This window comes from Ixodes scapularis, unplaced genomic scaffold (assembly GCF_016920785.2).
Source record: "Ixodes scapularis isolate PalLabHiFi unplaced genomic scaffold, ASM1692078v2 PGA_scaffold1__304_contigs__length_218370807, whole genome shotgun sequence".
Classification (NCBI taxonomy): domain Eukaryota; kingdom Metazoa; phylum Arthropoda; class Arachnida; order Ixodida; family Ixodidae; genus Ixodes; species Ixodes scapularis.
The window spans coordinates 49,256,774-49,277,791 of NW_024609846.1; the positions used below are offsets into that span (position 1 = coordinate 49,256,774).

Here is a 21,018-nt window from a genome sequence, read left to right on the forward strand (position 1 = left end):
GCAGTGGCTGTTCATGTGTGATCCGAAAACGCGACTTATTTCGATGATTGCACGAAAGCAGTCAGAGCTAAAAAAAATGCCCTTGCGGTTCCGTGCCTAGAAACGCGCGCTTTCGATCATAGCAAACAACGATAGCGTCTTCCATACAAGCAAAAGTACAAAGCAAAAAAAAAAAAAAAGAAAAGAAAAAAGAAATATGCATTTGATTTTGACAATGGTTGCATGAGCTAAACCTCTATCACTGACACCATTCTAAACAAAGATACAAACTTTCTTGCTGTTTGTTTTGTTGTTTAATGAACAGTTCAAGCAAACACAAGCAAAGAGAAAAACACCATCACAATAAATTGTACGTTTGTCGAAAGAGCTTGGCGGTCTTGCGTCGGCTAGTGTCGTCTTCTTGCGAACAACCGGACAGTGGAGTTGAGTGCGCTGGTCGTCAGTTCGGTCGACGGAGGGTTCGTTTTTAGGGTCGGCAGGGCCTCCGTGTCTCCCCCGAGGTACGCTGCGTCGGACGAACACAGTAACAGTCGGGGGGATCGGTGGCCGAGTGGGCTAGCACACCAGCTCGCAGCACGCGGAGCGAAAGCTCGCGCTGCAGAACATAGGGATATCTGGCTGAGCATCGTACCGGCGTGCGGTCGCGTATCACTACTGCGTGAAGCACGCTAAAGACCCCAGGCTAGCGGTGGTTGTACTGCACTGGCTAAATTTCTCATCTGCAGCTGGAAGACAAGTCGCCCGCTGGGGCAGACTAAGTTCTAGGCTGTATAAACATTCACGCACCCCAACATGGGAACGGAAAGGAACGACAGCCATCTACAGCGTGTCGGCTCCCAAAAAATTTAGTTTTTGTTTCCCCCGCAAAAATAAAGGACGTATTGCCGGACTCTCATTTTCCGCCCAAATGCAACGCTAGCAGTCCGAATCAAACGCCAAGGTTTTAGAAATAACCATCTGTAATAGAAAACTGGGTGGTTTATTTAGAAAGAATGATAACGTAAGTTGATACAAACTCGTAACTTGAGTGCGAGCCGGATATCCATCCGACCGCCTCAGCGGTCTCGGTATTAATACAATATGGCGGGCACTCAAAATGGGTGATGTCCATCCCGCTAATGCTGACGCTAACACACCCTTCATTCGAAAGATACGTCACCAAGGCGATTTATGCGGTAATTACCGGTAACGCCTTACTTTTTCAGGTAATGTAGTAACGCGCTCGTTAAAAGTTTTCAAACAGTAACGCATAACATACTTACGTTACTCATTTCGAGCAACGGGTAATCTGGAAACGTTACTTGTTACTTTTTCTTTCGATTACTTAAAAAAATTACACATAATTTTGTTTTGTTTCGTTATGTTTCTCATAAACCATTGTACTAAACTCGCATTCCTTAAAAAAAAAAAAAGCAACTACAACTTGGGACAAGGCTGTGTTCCAAAATTTACTCCATCTTACTCCAGGGTAAGGGTTTTGTACCCTTGGCGTTCTAAAACCTACCCGCGTACGGCGTTTTTCGGTCTGTGCTGTCACGTGATACGGTCCGCCGGAGTAACTCGGATCTATTTTGTAAGATTTGGAACACAGCCTTAATCTTCGCCATTAAGAGTGGAACGCGTTAGCGTGATCGGGGCCCGGTCGCAGAGCCTTCTCATTAAGCCCGCGCTTGTTCCCAAGCCGTGGAAGCGTGTGTGCGTGGTCTGGTCGGTAGCGTCACGTGTCACGTGACGTTACATGACGTCACGTGTTTTCATTTAAAATTTCCCAACAAATTTAGCCGGTTATGACGTTACAACTGCGTGTGACCTCACACGTGGCTGCGCGCGTTGCACCATGGAATTTTTTCGTCCCACTGACGCCGACGCCGACACCAACGCAGACGACGGATTTTTTGCGACACGAGCTCCTAAACGCTACCGCATTAAAAAGGTACGTGCCTCCTGTTTCCCCACGCAAAACACTTGCACGTTATAGGAAAACTCGAGACGCCCATGTCCCAGTGTCGGAAAACGCTGTCGCTTTTATAAAGCAAAAGTAACGCCCAAGTAACGTGAGTTATACTTTTACCGGTAATGGTAGCGCGTTCTTTTTATTTGCGAGTGACGAGCCACGTATTTGGTTACTTTTTTTTCGGTACCGCCTAGGACGCTGACCGTTTCCACCCCTGCTGCTGAGCTGTCGCCAGAATGGCGGCAGGACGTCGTCAGGAGAAATCGAGGAACAGAGAGGATGCGGTAAGGCTCTAGGCTGCGAGTAAGCACACCGGACGCCTTCCAGGCACAGTATACTTCGGTTGTCCTGCGTGGCGCGAGAGCTCCCTGCCTTTTTTTGAGACCTTGACAGCTCTTGCATGGCAAAAGCTGGCTTGGCTAAAAAAAAGTATTACAGAAAAAAAAAACTCGTTTTAAAAACAAGCCGCAAAAAAACGTTTTTTTACAGAGTTTCTTATATAAAAGGAAATAATAAAAGGAGATATACAAAATAGTGCTGATTCTTTTAATGACTAATGTGCATGAAAGTATTGTGTTCACTGGTACGTTTGTAAAGTTTTCATCCACGAATGTATATTCTTTAGTTTTTCTGCATAACGGATTATAACAGGTATACGGTTCCATCCAAAATTCACAGATAAAAATGAAAGCCGTTTACAACTCCTTGTAACGCCGAATTGGAGCGCAGCTCTTGAGAAGGAGGGGGGAAGGGTACTGAGGGGAGGGTATACCCCTCCTCCCTCCTCCTCCCTACTGATTCTGCCTGCTCCTCCTCCTCCCCCTCCTTCCCCTTCACCTCCTCCTCATCCTTCAATCTCCTCCCCTCGCCTCCTCCTCCTCTCTCCTCCCCCTCCTCCTCCAGCTCCCTCCTACTGCTGCCTTCCTTGCCGCTCAAGCCGGAAACGGCCGCCTAAGAGCTGTGCTCTGAAATATAGAATTACCCCCCAGGGTCACGTCACGACGGCGACGCCGATGCGGACGCCGACACCGACGGCGACGCCGACGCCGCTCAAGCCGGAAACGGGCGCCCAAGAGCTGCGCTCTAAAATCATCACCGGGCTACGCAATACGAAAGCCTAAAATGGCTGGTAGTATACATGAAGAAAACTAGCTTCCTCCCTGAGCCATTTTTTTTCTAGATGACGGCATTTAAACATCAAGCTTCTAGTGTTGCCAGACATAAAAAAAGCTGTGGTCTCCCCGTGAGAATTTGACATGTAGCGGCACTGGAGTAGGGTCTTGTTTTATACACGCATGCAAGTAAGGCCTGTGGGCGGCGCCATCTTGCCACTGGTGTGTGAAGATTGCCCGATATAGCCACGCCTTGCTATGGGGAGCTCACGGTGGCCATACCGGTGCCCCAACTGAATTGGATTGAATTTCTTCGGCTTCCCCTTCGTAGCCCAACAAGGCGTTTTCCACCCACGGTAACCAGACTACCTTTTGAAGCTTGGCTGCTTGGGAACGAATGCCATAACGGACCTTCAGCTGTGGCACTGTTTGAGCTTCTCTTAAAAAATAAACTGCAGTTGAAAATCTTATTAGGCAAACGGCTTGTGCAGCATCGCATTGTAACTGAAGGAAGTCGTTCATCTGATCGCTTTTTGTGTTTAGCGTCAGCTAAAACACACAGAGCGATGCAAATGCACGAGTGTTCGAGCGCGCTCGTGAGGTTCGGGGGGTAGTTCCTTTGTCACCAAATTGTTTGGCACGAGCCCATAAAAACCCATTCTGAGCAATCGGGGGAAGAGTCGATTGACAAGTATTTTACACGATTTCTCATAAAGGCCTCGTGTCGAGTAAACAGCAAATTGTGCGCAAAACAAGTTAGACAAAGTGCCTGTTATATATATTTCAATTTCGCCGCGCCAATACTGAATCACCAAATGACAGTTTTTCACAGATCTGTTTTCCGCAACGGTACACCGCCGACTGAAGACAACAACGAGCACGAACGCGAACTTTTCCTTGCATGAGCGCCAAGGACACCTTTTATAATTGCGTGAGCATTCTAACTGACAGCAGCATGACAATATTAAGTTACAAAAGTGATAAACTCACTTGGAGAGGACGAGCGCACTACAGCTAGGACCACCACGAGTACGGCGAAGATGAATACCATCACCAATATGATGATGAGGGACCGCTCCGGAAATAGCGACTGCCTGTCCGGTTCGCTGGAAAGAAGGAAAGAAGGAGCATCGCATCAATGCGGAAAGTTAGTTTAGAAGCACGATGTAAACGTTGGGACATGCGTTCAAAGCTGTTTTTTCTTAGAGGCAGCGAGTCTCCAAGTAATGTAATCTTTCTGGGATTTCGCTGCAGTTGTCATTTACTTAGACAACGCCTAGTTGTACAGAGTAGACCACCGGAATGGAAACTATAAAGACCACATTTTGGTTCCACGTTCTGGTGCTTTCAGGCTGCGTACAAACAAAACGGTTTCTAGTGCTTTCCGAATCGAAATCGCAGATAAATTTTCAAGGTAGTGACGTTGCCTCGTGTGAGGGTATTATAGGAGTGCCTCACTCACCTGGGAAATCTCTGTATATACATCTTCTTCATAGCCCTTTCGATGGACATGAGGTCCTGACTGCTGTCCGGAATTCCCGTGATGTAGGGCGCCTGGGGCACCGCATGTGACGTCAGCATATTCGGCTGCTGGAAGGCCCCTGCCTGGTATGGAGCCAACTGTTGATACTGTTGAAAGACGGGCGTCAGGGTGGCGGGAGCCGACGACACGCTGCGCAGCGAATTTAAGGATGTTTCGTCCGAGGGAGAAGAAGAGCGGTGCCACGACCTCCGACGCCTTCTCCGAGACTTCTGGCCGCGCCGCCTGTGCTTTCTGTAGTCGTAATCGCTGTCCGAAGATTCGCCCCGTTTTTCCACCCGGTAGTATATCTTCTCCGTGTTGGACACTGCGGGCTGGGGATAGCCAGGGTACTGCATCGGCGGAGGCATCATGGGCGACATCATGGGTAGCATCATGGGAGGCATCACAGGCGGAATCATGGGCTGCGTCATTGATGGCATCATTTGCGGCATCATAGGCGACATCATTGGAGGCATCATGGGCATCATCGTCGCAGAAAGTGAGGGCGACGCCGCCATAGGAGGCGGGAAAGGAGACATTGAATTCGGCATCATCATGGGAGGCGGCGGTGATTGTGCAATCATAGGCTGCATCATCATTGACGTTGCCGGAGATGGCATTATAGAGGTTGTCATCATAGTAGGTGAAGGCATCGAGTGGAACCTACGGGGCCGCCTCATCGGCGGTGGTGGAGACATCGCATACTCCTGGATTGGAGGTGGCGGAGAATAATGCATATGCATCGGTGATGGTGGGACCATGTCGTGGTAATGCGGTGGAGGCGGAGAATAGGCTCTGTGTGGTCTGAATGCTCCGGTTGGCGGTGGCGCCTGATCAACCGAAGTTGTGCTGTTGGACGTAGATGAGATCTGAACGTGCATGTTAGGTGTTTGATGGTGGATTATAATGGGCTTTGGCGGTTGTCCCGGGGGTAACAGGGACTGGTGATGAATGATGATAGGCTTTGAGGACTCTTGAACTGATTGCATCTGCTGAAATTGCGTCTGCATTTGAGGATAAGTCACCAGTTGTGGATTCGCAGTAAACGGAACTTGCGAGAAGGGTTCAGCTGGCGGTTGCATCGCAATTTGAATTATGGGTGAATACGGTTCGGCCAGTTGTGCTGGAGGCTGCATGTGAATTTGGGGCGGAAAGGTAAAGCCGTCGTCCGCTGGTCGCCTGTACGCATCACCTGTATACTGATCGCCCACGAGCTCATCCGCATAGTAGCTCCCCTCGTAATCTAGACTAGGCAGCGAGTACTGTTCGTCGTCGTAATAGCTTTCCGACATGTCGTCGTAATAACCAGTCGTGTAAGGACTGCCCCTATAATACTGGGGAGCTTGTGCCATCTGCATAGAGGAATACGACGAACTCGGAAGGCTGCTCGACCTCCTCCTGCGTTTGACGGCCACAACAATGCTGCTTCCCCTCTGCGACCCAATCGAAACCGTGGAAGGGCTGGCACCTGGCATCAGGCGGTAGCGTCTCACACCGCCCGTAACTGGTAGAGACGTGACGCTTATTCTGGCGGTCACCCCTCCTCCAGGCATTGGGGCGAAGCGCGGCGAGTACCTGGGTGCCATTCCCGGAACCCCTGGTCCGGTTCTCAGGGCACCCCTGAGGGCTGGACTGTAAGACCCCGGGTACCCGGGGGACCCAGGAGCGTATAGAAAGCCAGGTGGTGCTGCGGTACCCACAGCACTTGGAGCAATAGTTGTTCCAGCTGTGGCTGCTTGCGTCTTCACATCGTCTCCACCAGCTTCCTCGGATCCTTCCTCTTGGCCCTTCTTTTTCTTTTTTCCTTTTTTCCCTTTAGACTTACTTCCCTTCTTCCCCTTCTTCTTTTTAGACTTACTGCTCTTTTTAGACTTACTGCTCTTTTTAGACTTGCTCCCCTTCTTTTTTCCTTTTGATTTGCTGCCTTTCTTTTTGCTCTTGCTGCTTTTCTTTTTGGAGGACTTGCTTTTCGACTTCTTTTTCTTTTTGTCTCCATCGCCCTTCTTTTTGCTCTTGCTACTCTTTTTCTTTTTGCTCTTGCTGCTCTTCTTTTTGCTGCTCTTTTTCTTCTTGCTCTTACTGCTTTTCTTCTTCTTGCTCTTGCTCTTTTTCTTTTTGCTTTTGCTTTTGCTGCTCTTTTTTTTCTTGCTTTTGCTCCCTTTCTTCTTGCTTTTGCTCTTCTTTTTCTTTTTGGCGTCGTCATCATCTTCGTCCTCCTCTGTCATCTTCGGAGTCTTACCTGCGAGGTTTTCGGGATTTATTGAAGTGAAACGAGAAACAAGAAAGTAAACACACATACAAATAAATAAAATATACTAAAATTATTTGCCGCAGATTCGTACATAAATCCATGATAAACCTAAACAATAGTTGTTAATATAGACAGCTGAATTTGGAAAATAAAACCACGAAAAACCACGAAATATAAGTAATAAACGAAGACAACCAACTAGGCCAACTAAAGGCCGTAAGGCTGAACAATTTCCCGTACATGGTTTTTTGATGCTTAATTTTTTTTTGGTGGACTTGGAGGGCGCCCAAAGCATCTCCAGCCGACAGGTACGACTCAAGGTGAACGTTTTCCTCATGTCAGTTTGGTGCAGTGCTGGTTCACGGTTGCACGGAAAACGTGGTGTGGAGTGCGTGGGGCGCTGCCCACAGCGCCGCAAACGCTTCACCAAAATCGGTGGATCTCGGTGGGAGACGTCAGCAGCGCTCTGCATCTGTTCATTTCGTTGGGCTCCACGTGTTTCGTTTTTTCTTACGAATGACCACGAGCGGAGCCAGTTTAGCTTATGCACCAACACGCGGCGCTGACGTTACACCGTTGCGGTAGGAATGCAAATTTCCCAGAAATTCTGAAAAAGGAAAAAAAAAAAAAAAACTTTCCCCCCAAAACTTAAAACCGTCTAGAAAGAAAAAGAAGAAAAAAAAAAAAAAAAAAAAAAGAAATGACCGCAACGAGAGTACTTTAGCAATTTTTTAAAAGATACGGACATAGATCAACAACGGCGAGTTTTTCGCGAGTTTTCGAGGTGGTACTATTACCTTATATTATTTTCATGAACGGCACTGTCAATTTAGCGCACTTTTGACTACGCATCTGGCAATGACAATACACTGTTCATCATGCTAAATGCTGTATTGAGTTTACTGTAACACTTAACTTGTAGAAGCCGCTCCTTAATTATGATGGTATATTAAACGAAAGGTATGTACATGTGGCGGTGCAATAGTGGAGGCTCGGTTGCGTCCCAGGATTATCGTTGACTAAGTGACTAAGGGCGTGACAGTGTATTAGTCAGAAAATATGCATTATACGACATAAAAATTGGTTTCCTCAAATGCATGCACACACTACATGAACAAATATCAGACAACACTAAGTTATAACTCCTCTGTTTTAAGGCTTTCTAAACTTTATTTTGATATATTTTCAACATCTATACTCGTATTGCTGCGCAATTCATAATGAACAGAAGAATAACGCTCATTTGGCGATTATTTTTTACGGCAATGCACGTTTGACGACGGAAGAAGGCAGCCGACAACCAAGCGCTTGTTTCCTCCCATTTTCTTCCAAACTCCGTCGCCGCACCGTTTTTTTTTAATGAAATGACATTTAATTTGCTCTAGTAGGTTTAATCTTCCACCCGCACTTTTGACGAAACGACGTGAGATTTAATTAGCTTGTGAACGCTCCCGTCAGCACGCGCGTAGCGCGAGGTTAGCGCTATGCTTGTAGCGCTCTGCTGTATGAGTCACAACCTGCAGCAGAGCATGGAGTGTGCCACATGCACCACCGCTGCTGGGACACCGTCAGGATCGCGACCGGTGACGGCATGACGCTTCTATGACGTCATCAGGCGGAAATTGAGAAACTACTTTTTTGGACGCGCTAAACACACCATTCGGAGACGCTTTTCAGTCACCAAAGTGTGGGAAAGCAATCGATTACTTGTAAAGAGCGCGTTTGTCCATAGCCTTCGTATAGGGGGCGTTCATTAGACGCCATATTTGAGGGCGATGTTTAGGGCGCATGCTCAAAGCGAGCTTCCTTTAAACGGCTGTTAAGAGCGGCCATCGTGATGGCGCGGAATACAACGTGGCGAAAGAACTGTGGAATCTCGCAGTCAGCTAGCGCTCAGAAGTCGCGCACATAGCTTTGGCCGCCAGTGTATACATCCTATAATCAGGATACCAGTCTTCCATCATCGGCCCACGTGGGCTCGATCTCTCCCGAAAATGCAAGGGCCGCTGTTGCTGGTCGAATTAGAGAGCGCTTACGGAGTGAAGTTTCTTCTTTCTCTCGGGTATTGAGTTAGTAATCAGGGTCTACGAGAGGGATTCATTACAAGACACTAAGTGGCGACAAGGGAAGGTAACCAAAAATGTTATCAACGCAAAAAAAAATGCAATATTTTTTTTTTTTCTGTTTGGTTAAGTATAGACCAACACGCTGTTTACAAACAAGCTCGCCTTTGCCCACACCAGGTGTGGGCACTGCGCGTGCGCAGAAACCGAATTTGGGCAGAGTGAAGCGTCTGCGCATGCGCTGTGCCGCCGACAGCGCCACCGCAACTGCATGACGTCAGGGCTGCGTGTTGGTCTATAGAAACAGCTCAGAAAAGATGTTGGCAATTCCCTTTCCTTTTGACATAGAAATATCCATTTTCGGGTTGTCCGAACAGAAAGGGAAGCCGAACGATAATACACAATGAGGTTATTATACACCTTTCCCACAAAGGCCCCGTCACCTTTAATGACGTGCCTTCCAGCATGAACGAATACATTTGTTTGCCGCAGCTACGCCGATAGAAGACATTCACGATACAATAGCAACCGTCACCCATTATCGTTTTGCCTCACCTCTATTTTTTACTATTTGCAGGTTCAAATATTTTGTTCTATTCTTGTCGCTCTCTCATACACCAAAAAGGTGTATAGTAAAGACCTAAACGGAAAGATCTATGGGAGGTATTTACTGGTGGGGATAAATTGTTCCCAAAAAAGGACTTCTGGCCGGTTTCAGTTTAAGTGTTCGTGCGTATAGCGCGTGATTTGCTCGGATTCCTAAGCGACAAACATGCGCGTGCTGGGCTGAGGAGATCGTGCCGTGGGCTGAGGAGCTGTCAACATTGGAATGGTCTACAGACGATTTCAAGCAAAGTGACAGGCCGCCGCCGTGTCTCTGCTTGTGTGGACAAGACCGTGCAATTGACCATTTGTTATATTACCGAAGCATCAAGGAGAATGCAGGGATTGACGCTCCACGCGCCACACGCGCACGCCTTCCCCGTATAAAAGAGTCGAAAAAAAAAATACCCAAAATAAAGCGTCGACGAACGCGCGTGCAAGACATAATTTGTTTTAGGTGTTTGCTTTAGAAAAGTTACTATTGCTGACGCCATCACGTGCGGCGCGTGGAACACCAATCCCTGCAGTCTCCTTCATGCTTGGGTAACATTGCAATAGGTCGATAGACCTTTTGCCAAATTACCCAAGCACAAAGGAGCATGTTGTGAGTGTAGTTACACGCGCTGCACGTGCTGGCGTCTGCAGCAGTACCTGCTCTAAAGGAAATGCCTCAAACAAATGGCATCTTACACGCGCGTTCGTCGACGTTTTATTTTGGGTATTTACTTCAAATGTTTTATACGGGGAAGGCGCGCGCGGTGGCGCGTCTACATACAATCCGAACGTTCTCCTTGACGCTTCGGTAATTTAGCAATAAGTCTACTGCAAGCTTGCCAAAGCTATGTTCACGCGCAAAGTGCACGCGCCTGCACGAATAGGGCACCAGTCGAGGCCCTATGTCTGCACTTTTCTGTAGCGCGGAGTCCGCGGCTGTTGAACGTGAGCTGACGGCGAGTTTTTGCAGGCCACTTGCAACGTGTATTTTGCACCATCAACACTGCCGGTCTTAGCTGCCTATAAATGTGAGCTGGTATTGAGAATCCGCAGTGAATAGCGGATTCAAATATGGCGTCCAGTGAATACCTTTGCTACCATTTAAGTATCTATGTGTTGATATTTACTGAGTCAAGAACGAATTCTACATATGAAGATTTTGGCAGGCCTGCGCGTCTACTTACCCGCAAAGCACTCGAAGAGCCAATCTCTGCGATCTACGAAATCAGCTCAGCAATTGATGAGGCGGAACATCTGCTTAGACTTTAAAAACGAAGTCTGCGCTGTGGCATTACGCAATGCAAAGCGTCATGCTTGCATTGCGGAATGCCACAGCGCAGACTTGATTTTGATGCCTAAACAGATGCTCTGCCTCATCATTCGCTGAGCTGACTTCCTAGATCGCAGAGATTGGCTCTTCGAGTGCTTTGCGGGTAAATAGACGCGCGAGAATCTAAGAGCGTAGGGCGTTTTCACCGACGTCATTTCGTCCATCATTTCGTTGTTATGAGCAATCTGGTGCGTGCAGAGACTCCGAGGATTCACATTACACCTTTAAATTGGTATGGCACAAAAGCTTATAAATTTCATCACGCTGACATCTAACAACAAAGTGGCGGATTGACGTCAAGTGAATTAACCCTATGGGATAAACACTCAGTGGTCCGCCTCAAAGGCGAACTTCATTGGCTAATTTCGAGGATTTAACTAGAAATCCTGTAAATGCGACGAAGGTTTCCAAGCATTGCGTTCAAATGAGTCGGTCAAGCCTTGTGAACACGTTGTGCTCTAGCCACTTCATCTCGAAGCCATACACTCTAAAAAAAGTCTGGGCGTCTACTTTCCTGCACAACACTCGGAGAGCCAATCACCGCAACTTTCGGAGGCAGCTCAGCGAATGACGCTGCCGAAACATATGTTTAGACCAAAAAACGCAGTCCGAGTTGTGACATTAAGCAACGCAAAACGTCACGCTTGCATTGCTTAGTGTTGCAACTCAGGCAGCGGGTAGAGATGCCTCGATAGGCGGTAGCACATATTTGAAGAAAAGGTGGTTCGAGCAATGACTGGTGGTGGGAGGATGATGGTAGGGGCAGTAGCAACGCCCGTGGCTGAGGGTGATGAAACAAAATCGGCTCACCGGATGGGACAGCGCCGGGGGGCCGTCCTGCGAGCCGCGACGATGTCGGGCCTGACGAACGCGGGACCCCGCCGACTGACGGTCAGTTTTCGGGACCGCGGTTGGACGACGGTTGCATGGAACTGCGTCGCGCGTGGTTCGCGGTGAGCTTCGCGAGCGAGGCTCGATGCATTTGCCGATGGTGCCTCCTTATCAGCAGAGACCACTGCTATAATTATAGTTACTTACTTACTAAGTAACTATGATATAGTTACTTACGTGGGACTCTTATATCCTAGCCACACGGCAGGCAGGATTGATGCAATTTGTAGTCGCCCCGAATGTCATTGGTGTACTGTCGCAAGGGGATGTTGGATGACATTCATTGAAACTGACATTTGCTATCAAATGAGTGCGAGTCAACGAATTCGCAGTTGCTCTCGGATTGACTGCGTAATCCCAACGGCGGAAATGCAGTGAAGAGCAGCAAGCTGAAAATTTTATAACAAAAGTTGATGCAGGTTGTTAGTATGCTATTCTATTTATTCATTCAGTCGTTTAAATTATACTAGGGCTCATATATGTAAACCCTAGCAGGGGTGATTACATATAAAAATGAATCCGTTAACGGCCCCCGATAAAAAAAAAAGAAGTATTTGAGTACATAATGCTTAATTTGTATTGCTTTATAGCCTTTTTGTGACTAAAGGGGCCGTGCAACGACATTTGGTTGGAATGTTTTTCGCTTTACACAAGCTTACTGGCACTAGAGACCTATCGCTATATTACCCAAGCACCAAGAAGCATGCAGGGGACGTTGTTACACGCGCCGCGCGTGCTAGCGTTGGCAGTAGCTTATTTCTTTTTTTTTTTTTTAAGACAGGCTTTACAGCCTGTCTTAAGACAGGCTGTAAAGACAGGCTGTAAAGACAGGCTTTTTAAGACAGGCTTTTTAAGGCTTTACAGCAGCTGTGCATGGGCGCCGCCATAACTGACCTTCAGTTTTTGTTCCCTCTTATTCCGTTGGCTTCACTTCATCATTACCACAGCAGGACAGGTTATTGCCATTTTAGAAGCTACTGTGTTCTTGTACCCAGCATAGACCCTTGTGAAGACCCGTCAACGCCTGCTTCAGTGGCTCGGCATCTCGGTAAGGCAAGAGAAGGGCGGCTATGGCGGCTCAATCTGGCGCGTGTGTAAAGCGTCTATACTATGTTTCACCTTATGATGTACCGCAGGAAAGGCTAGAAGCATGAGCTCCTTGCTCTGGGGCACATGTGGGCGGCACAAGCTCTCGCGCGCTAAGAGCAGCTCCCAACGCTATGAGCTCGCGCTTCTAGCTTTCTCTGCGGTACAACATAAGCTGAAACGGAGTATAGTGGCAGTTCGCACGCGCGTCCGCAAACGCCTTTTTGTTATGATTTCTTTAAAATCTTTATTACAGGTAAGGCGAGCAGGCGCGCGCCTTACCTGTATTACCGCCTTATACTTGGGCCACACGCGCAACTCAAACGCCATTTACAACGAATGACATTTGAACGATCGGCGAATCAGCGCGCGATACTCCGAGCGTGGGACGTTCCACGCGCGACAGATCGCGAGCCGATTCGTTGATCACACGAATGTCATTCATTGTAAATTGCCATTGGAAAGTGTAGAAGACAAATCAAGAGTCGCCATTGGCCGGAAGTGGGCTGGGCGTGTTCGAGGGCGTCTTCAAAAATTCCAATGTGGCTAACCAGAAGCCGGAAGTAATACCCTGGCGGTGGTCGCGAGAAACAAACTTAATAAGTGCGACAGAATAACTCTCGGTGACTGAAAATATGGTGCGCGTTATGTTTGAATCCCGGTTATCCAAAATCATGGTGGAAGAGCGCGACTAGAGCCATTAAATGAGCTTATTTAGGGGCACTAAACGCGACTACCGGAACGATCGAGATGATCCGTAGGCCAGGCGCCGAGTGCCGGGAAACTGCCGTCCGAGCGCTCACACTCTGTTTGAGCAAAACAGAGTTCGAGCGGCACATTCATTTCGTACATATTTTTTCATGATCATAATCGGAACATCACGTCCATCCTATTTTCAACCATGAAGGGTTTCTGCAGTAAAGTTGTAAGCTGGGCGAGTTGGTAAACGTTGAACGCGAAGAAAAATCGCGCACAAAGAGATAAGGACAGACGAGGAAGGAACACAGAACGCGCCTGTCTGTGTTCTGTGTTCCTTCCACGCGTCTTTCACTCTCTTTGTGCGCGATTTTTATAATGTTCAAGGGTTACTATATTTAACTCTTACGCGCTTATTAAAAACATATACCTATGATTAAAACTGTTTCTCGCTCCCACCGCTAGGGGATTCTTTTCGGCTTCTGGTTGGCCAAAAGAGCATGTCAAGCCCTCTTTCTGCGTCTGGCACACGCCCTGGCTCCGCCCGCACCCTCCCGTTTATTAAACTCTCTCTAAACACGGCGCTGCTCGTCGCCAATACTGTACTCCTTTTCACCTCATGTTGTACCGCGGGGAAGGCTAGAAGGGCGAGCTCGTAGCGTTGGTAGCTGCCCTTAATGCACGAGAGCTTGTGCTGCCGAGATTTGCCCTAAAGCAAGGAGCTCGCGCTTTTAGCATTTCCTGCGGTACACCATAAGGTTAGAGCATATATACTCTAACCTTATGGTATACCGCAGGAAAGGCTAAAAGCGCGAGCTCCTTGCTTTCAATCTTATTTAGTGGCAATAGTTCACTCTGTAGAGTGAACTATTTCCACTAAATAAGATTTGCTTCAGGGTAACGAAACTTGCCCATATTGTGTCTTAAAATAATGCTTGCCAGTTATCTGTAGGTTTATTTGAAATCACAGAAAACAATTTTCTGTCCTACATTAATGTTTTTACAGTTCGCGTCAAAACAAAGCAATATCACTTGAGCTTCTGAGCACCGAATCTAATGCTGAGGAAGTCGCACTTTTGAATCATGACGGTCGGCAGTTGCGTCTGCGCTGCACAAGCACCAAAATGGCGGCGCCCACAACAATGTCGGGGAACAGAGTGCCGATACTCTAAGCGCAGCTCATTTGGTGGCTCTAGAGTGAACTAGAAATGATTTCTAGTTCACTGTATACCGATACTCGTTGTTTAATAAAGAAATAGGAAAGTTTTGTGCTTCATTCAAGCGCTGCGCATTGTGGTTCAAACAAGATTTGGTTGTAGAAGGCAGAAACGATGCCTTTAGCGTTTGAAGCGTGTACGTCTTGAAAAGATAACAGAAATCTAATGTAAGACGCACCTACCTCTATCTTAATTCAGCACATAAAGGAGGAAATTAGTAACGTACCGCAAGACGCCGAACTTGTTTTGTTTTTACTACCATTCTTGGAGGTGAATACGAGTATATAAATACGTTAAAAAAATCCCGTGCGTCTGCTTTCCCACAACGCACACGAGAGAGCCAATCGCTGTAAATCACCGAGGATCGAAGCTTGGCAAATGACAAAAATTAAAATAGGTTTCGGCGTTAAAAAGAAAATCTATTATGTCACACTGATCATGACGTTTCATGCGCTTACGTCACGTACGAGGTGCGCGAAAACACACATACTTGCACGCAGCATAGTTGAGTAAATTCTTCCAACAACACATCTCACTGACAGGGCATTCTGCCATCGTTGATCGCACAATATTCGTCCAGCGACCGCCGAACCTACACGTTGTTCCCGGAGGAGAGGGTCCCCCACTGGTGGTGTTCGGGGTTTAGAGGCTTCGTTCGCAACGCACCGCAAATTCCACCTTCGGGCATTGCCTCAAAACGACCGGTGGAGGTCCGCCTCAAGAAGAGCGATGTGGCTCGAACAGTCTGAGCACCCATGACTTGGACACAAACTTCACGAGGAAGAGAACGTCAACGCTTAGCTCCTACACTATCAGCGACTGGCTCCCGGTACCCTCCGTACCGGGAGCTAGGGTCAACTAGGGTCGACACAGATTAAACGTTTTACAACGGTGGCCATATACGGCACATATTATCAGTCGATCCTAGTGTCTGATCGTCATCGTGGCAGAGCAAATCAAATTTTTGTGTGTATGTTTATACAGCCGGAAGTTAGTCTGCCTCAGTGGGCGTCTGGTGTCTCAGCTGCAGATGAGCAATTTAGCCAGTGCGGTACAACCGCTAGCCTGGGGTCTTTAACGCGCACCACGCAGTAGTGATATCATTATGGCCGATTAGTTAAATTTACCGAAGAAGTGCTTCCCCCTAAATTTGCCAGAAACAATTTTCAGGTAACTGTCTTCACCTTACTTTAGCACTCCTAAGCGTCTCACGTGTGTTGTGCGGCGACTTCCCCAGACTCTGAAAACTGTTGTTAATGTGTGGACTTGAGGTGAACTGAACTTGCCATATAGGCCCTTGATGTTTATGTGCGTGCGTGTGTGTGTGTGTGTGTGTGTGGGTGTATGTGTGAGTGTGTGTGTGGGTGAGCGTGAGTGTGTGTATGTGTGAGCGTGCGCATGTGTGTGTGTATGCGTGTATGAATGTGTGTGTATGTGTGAGTGTATGGATTTGTGTGTGAGGTGCGTATGTTTGCGTGAGTGTATATATGTGTGCGTGCGTGTGTGAATGCGTGTATGCATGTATGTATGTGTGTGAGTTTGTATCTGTGAAATTGAGTGTGTGCGTGCGTTTGTGTTGGTTGTGCGAAAAAGCTTAAAAAAAACATTCAACCAAAAAGTGCTTTGTGTTTCCAACTCACTGGTAGGAGCCCTTCTTACAGTGTGCGAATGCGTGATGCGCCAGAAAGCACCACGACCCCCAGTGTCACTTTATTTGCACGATGACGCAATAGACTCTTTTCAAAAGTCCATCAAGCAACACTGGTGGTGGCCATTTCTTGGCCACGGAGCGCGTGATTGGATCCGAGTCCTTGCCGAACGTTGACGCAGCCCTCGTGTCCTACAGATGCCCAAGGCACTTGATAAAGCAATGGCGGACAGGCGATGGCGCTGACTTTGATAAGGGTCTGGAAAGCATAGGAATGTTTTATTGGTATCAGGCGTTTAAAAGATTGATATTTTTTTTTCGCGTCCTTAAATATAAGGGTCTAGCAGAAGAGGGTGCAATTTTGATTTTTGAACGGCTTAAATGTATGGTGACGGATCTGCTCTTGTCAGCATCCAGACTCCCTTCTTGCGAAGTTTGTAAACTGGACTGTTCTCATATCGAGTCAACGCACAAATACGCTCTACTTCCGCAACGTCGTACGAGTTCTCGTCGAGCACTACGATAGGTCCAATAAACCGGACAGGGGTGTTTTTCCAGCATTGACCGTTGTAAATGCTGCCACGGATATAAATACGTCGCTGTATGAAAGCAACAAAAACAGCGACCGAGTTTAGCATTATTCAACCGGTAGAAGTGTGTCATGTGCCTCAGGACGAAATTACGGGCTCAAGAGAAGTTTTAAGTTTTTAACGCATATGGGATGAAGACGGGCGAATTTTTCAGAGTGGAAGAATTTGTTGCGGTGAAAGATTGTCATCTTATTCGAGCTTATTTATTTAAAGATAATTAAAAAGTCCGTTATTTTACGGCCTTGTCGATGGCAGTGAGTCAGGGTCGACCGTAAGATTGAAGCTTCATGATAACGTGACTTTCTTGCAAAAATGTATTTGCAGTTAACGGAAATTTTCACAGGCTCACAATGCATTACCGATTGTCATTATTAGGTATCGCAAATCGGCAACATTCATACGTAATACTAATTTTCAGACATTGTTTTCAGTAGTGCTCTCGTTCTTGCGAAAACGTATGAAGAGCCTCCTATCTAAGAGGTGGTTATAATCTTCGACGTGTTTCTCGTTGCTCAACAAATTATTAATGAACAATCTGCAGTATCCTGCGATGACAACTGTCACCCTTTGTGACAATTTCTCGTGTATTTTAGACAAATTTAGATTTATATGCATTCTTACACTTTTTTTGTATTTTTCTGTTCACTTCGTTAATGAATAACGAGGCAAAAAATAAACATAATTCGTCGTCATTTTTTTATTCACTGCGAGCCAAGCCTAAGGCCGATAGCGTGGTCATTTTTATAATTTTATAGTGGATTAAATTGAGCGCATCTTCCAGCTGCGCCTAGTAGAGCTACGTAAAGGCGATTCGCGCCCAAAATATATGAGCACATCCAGCCCGCAAGCTGGCTGTCTTCGGACATTGTTTCTTGACTTGAATCGCTTGCGGGACATCTGAGGGAAGAACAGAAAGATATCAAGCTATTAGCATTTCGGCGGTAGCCTTCTAAAATTTTGTCCCCAGACCACCACGTACCACTGCGGCGGTCACTCCCCTAACAAAACTTACTTTTTTAAACAAATTTCTCGTTGCCAAAATGTTTCACGCGGAGTAGACGCTGCTGTCGCATGGGGCTCCTTTATAACTGAGCGCCGGACCTTGGCGTATAAATGATTTTTTGTCTCTCTCTCCTTTATAGTGCTAAGCGCCAAGATTCTCTTTTCTAGGTCGCTCCAACCTCTCTTTTATGTTTGACTGGCAATCAGTTCTTCTGGAAGCCGAGTCCCAAACTTTTTCCGTATAGAGGTTACGGTTGAAAAGCCCTAGCTGCGATCGCTGACCCGGAACTCGTGTCGAACATGTGCCGGCCGGCGCTCGGTCGGGGGGTGGTTGTGTCCACTCTGAAATGAATGGGGGCCTTGCTAGTCTACGAGCTGTTGACTCAGGAGCCAGTAAGGTGTCGTATACCGTGGTAAGATATCTGTGCGCATTCAGTCATTCTGATCAAAAGTTCATTCTGATCTGACTTTGAAGAGTAAATCTCGTGCAAACAATTTTGGAAACAGTCGGTTTCCGCGTTCGCGGGTTGGGTGGGTAAAAGCTATTTACTTAGATGTCAGGAAGTTATTTCAACTGAAAAAAAAAAAAATGATTTACGTTTCTTCGGAAAACATTTTTTTACCCTTCCTTTTTTTGTACCCCTTTCCCATACCCTTTCTCAGCAAAACCCGTAGCCGCCTTAATCGTGCCTTTTTGCTGTAACAAAGACGTTCCAAACAACCAAAAATGACATTCCTGTTTAGGTTACACCCCTCATTGTAATGAAATACAATAAGCTTACTGAGGTGGGCCTCGAGTTCTTCAATAGATAGCGAGTTGCTTTTTCACTCTAACGTAGCACGTCAGTAAATTACATTTTTGTATTCTCTGTTTTTTATAACATGTATAGACGTTTCCAAAAAAAAAAAAAAAAAAGCGCGTGGCTGGTGCCGTTTTGAGTGTTTGTGCGTATGGCGCGTGCTTTGCTATGCTTTCCGAAGCGACGAAGACGCACGTGCTGGGCTGTGAAGATCGCACGCTGGACTGTGATTTCGTAAACATTGAAACGGTCCATAGACCCCTTTCGAAGGTCTGCTTTATAATGGAATCCGTGGAATCTTTGCACAACGGCGGACACAAGCGCGAGCCTCTTGCATGCGACTGCAACCCGGCTGCACGAGCCGTCGGGCAGCGGGAGGACATGTCGAAGCTATCCACTCCCGCTACTTGCACGTTCGGCGGTTGTTCTACAATATACCTTTTCTGCCGCATTACCCAATAGTCAAAGAAAAAGCCAGGAACGTAGGCACACGCGCTGCGTGTCCTGGCGTCTTCGGCTCTAACTGTTCGAAAGCAGAAATCTAAAACAAATGTCACTTCGTACGCGCGTTCTATAAACGCTTTATTTTGGTTATTTACTTCGAATCTTTTTTATAAGGAAGGCGAGCGCGTGCAGCGAGTGTACCCAGGGGGGCTATGTTGCACGTTTGGGACTCCCAGGAGACTAGGGAGAAGGAAGTAACGTCAACAACGCCGTTTGGATGTTGATTGGTGGAGTCGCTGATGACGCGTTGCGTGGTGCTGCTAAGATACGTTCATTCACACCTACGCCACTTCCTTCTCCCTAGTCTCCCTGGAGTCCAAAACGTGCAACATAGCCCCCCAGGTTATCAGCATACTCTTTGATACTTGGGTAATTTAGCGAAAGGTCTATACTTCGTTTCAGCTTAGGTTCGAGCGCGGCCGATGTTATGAGCCGACTGGCCAATCAAACAGCGAAAAAGGCACAACGTCATGGCGTGCCCTCTGCAGTTGATAGGACCAGCCGATATTCGCCGTCTGTCTCTGTGCGTGCTCCTCCGCCGGCTAGTCCTATCAAGTGCAGAGAGCACGCCATGACGTTGCGCTTTTTGCACTGTTGGATTGGCCCTTCGGCTCATAACCTCGGCCACCCTCGGACCTAAGATGAAACGAAGTATAGGAGATCATATCTTATCTCAATCAGCAGGTGACGTTCGGAACAGTGACAAAACAGTACACGACAAAACGGCACCGTCGATTCAGCACGGCGGGAAGATAACACAGCGACAAAACAGCGCTCGTTAAAATTAGCTCGCAACAAGAAAGCGCAGCGTCAAAAACGAAACATCGACGAAAAAGCGCCTACCATCACAGCACCGAACAAAAAAAAAGTATTTTTACGTTATTGGCAGCGTGGAAGCGCGGCACAGGAATCTTCAGTCTTTCCCACCGTAGTCTTTCCTGGGGTTTCAACGTAACTATTGGGACCAATACGGGCTCATCGAGACTCTGAAGCCATAGCAAAGCCTCACTTAAAGGGCAACTCCGGCCAAAACTCAAAATGAATTAAATTACTGGTATCGCTTTAGTGACACAAAATACGACCCCAGCCAAAATTTCACGTCCGTGGGACGCCGCATTCTCAACTAATGCCGATAATAAAAACGCGACCCGCCGCGAGCCGCTGCTCCTTAGCGGGCGGCCAGCGGGTTGCCGATCGCTAAAGCAACATTGGGCCGTGATGTCAACATCGTTCTCTTTTTTTCCTCCGTTCCCGAAGGGAGCACGGCGCAGCCGTCGAGCGCGCTTCTTTGTGCCGCTACCACCGCTACTTCGGCTTGTAATTGCGTGTTTAGCTGTTGCTCTTACCTGTAGCCCGTGTAGCTTCGGTATAGCCTTTTGTTTATTTGCTTGTGAGGTCTCCTAGACTCGTTTTAGCGAGCAACTCGGTGCGCCCAAGACTGCCCAGCTGTTCCTCGAACTAGATGCCGAGTACAACTTAAAGCGCTGTGGGCTGCTCAAACAAGCCGCTGCGCAACCCGGAGGTGCTTTTTCACAAGTTTCCAACGGATCGGAAATTGGAGAAGGTGTGGGTGAACGCTGTTCAATGAGTGGACTTTGGAAAGCCTTGGACGTCGACCCCCAGATCGAAGCTCTGCTCCGATCATTTTTCGCCGGAGAGTTACGAACGAAACCTACGGGTGTTGGTTGCCATGTGGCTTGTCAGCGAAGGGGTCGAGGCTTAAGAAGGATGCCGTGCCGTCGCTCTTTGCCCATC

The 21,018-nt window shown here is 47.4% G+C and overlaps 1 protein-coding gene across 1 annotated transcript in view; it reads right to left on the bottom strand.

Moving 5' to 3' along the window:
- Positions 1–943: 943 nt before the first annotated feature.
- Positions 944–21,018, bottom strand: part of LOC120851100 (flocculation protein FLO11-like) — a 46,397-nt gene continuing 26,322 nt past the window's right edge. Inside the window, exons 3-5 of the mRNA XM_040223653.2 lie at positions 4,529–6,706; positions 4,057–4,172; positions 944–957 (exon numbers count right to left, since the gene is read on the bottom strand). Of these exons, the coding sequence (XP_040079587.2) occupies positions 944–957; positions 4,057–4,172; positions 4,529–6,706 (2,308 nt within the window). The remainder of the gene's footprint in view (positions 958–4,056; positions 4,173–4,528; positions 6,707–21,018) is intronic.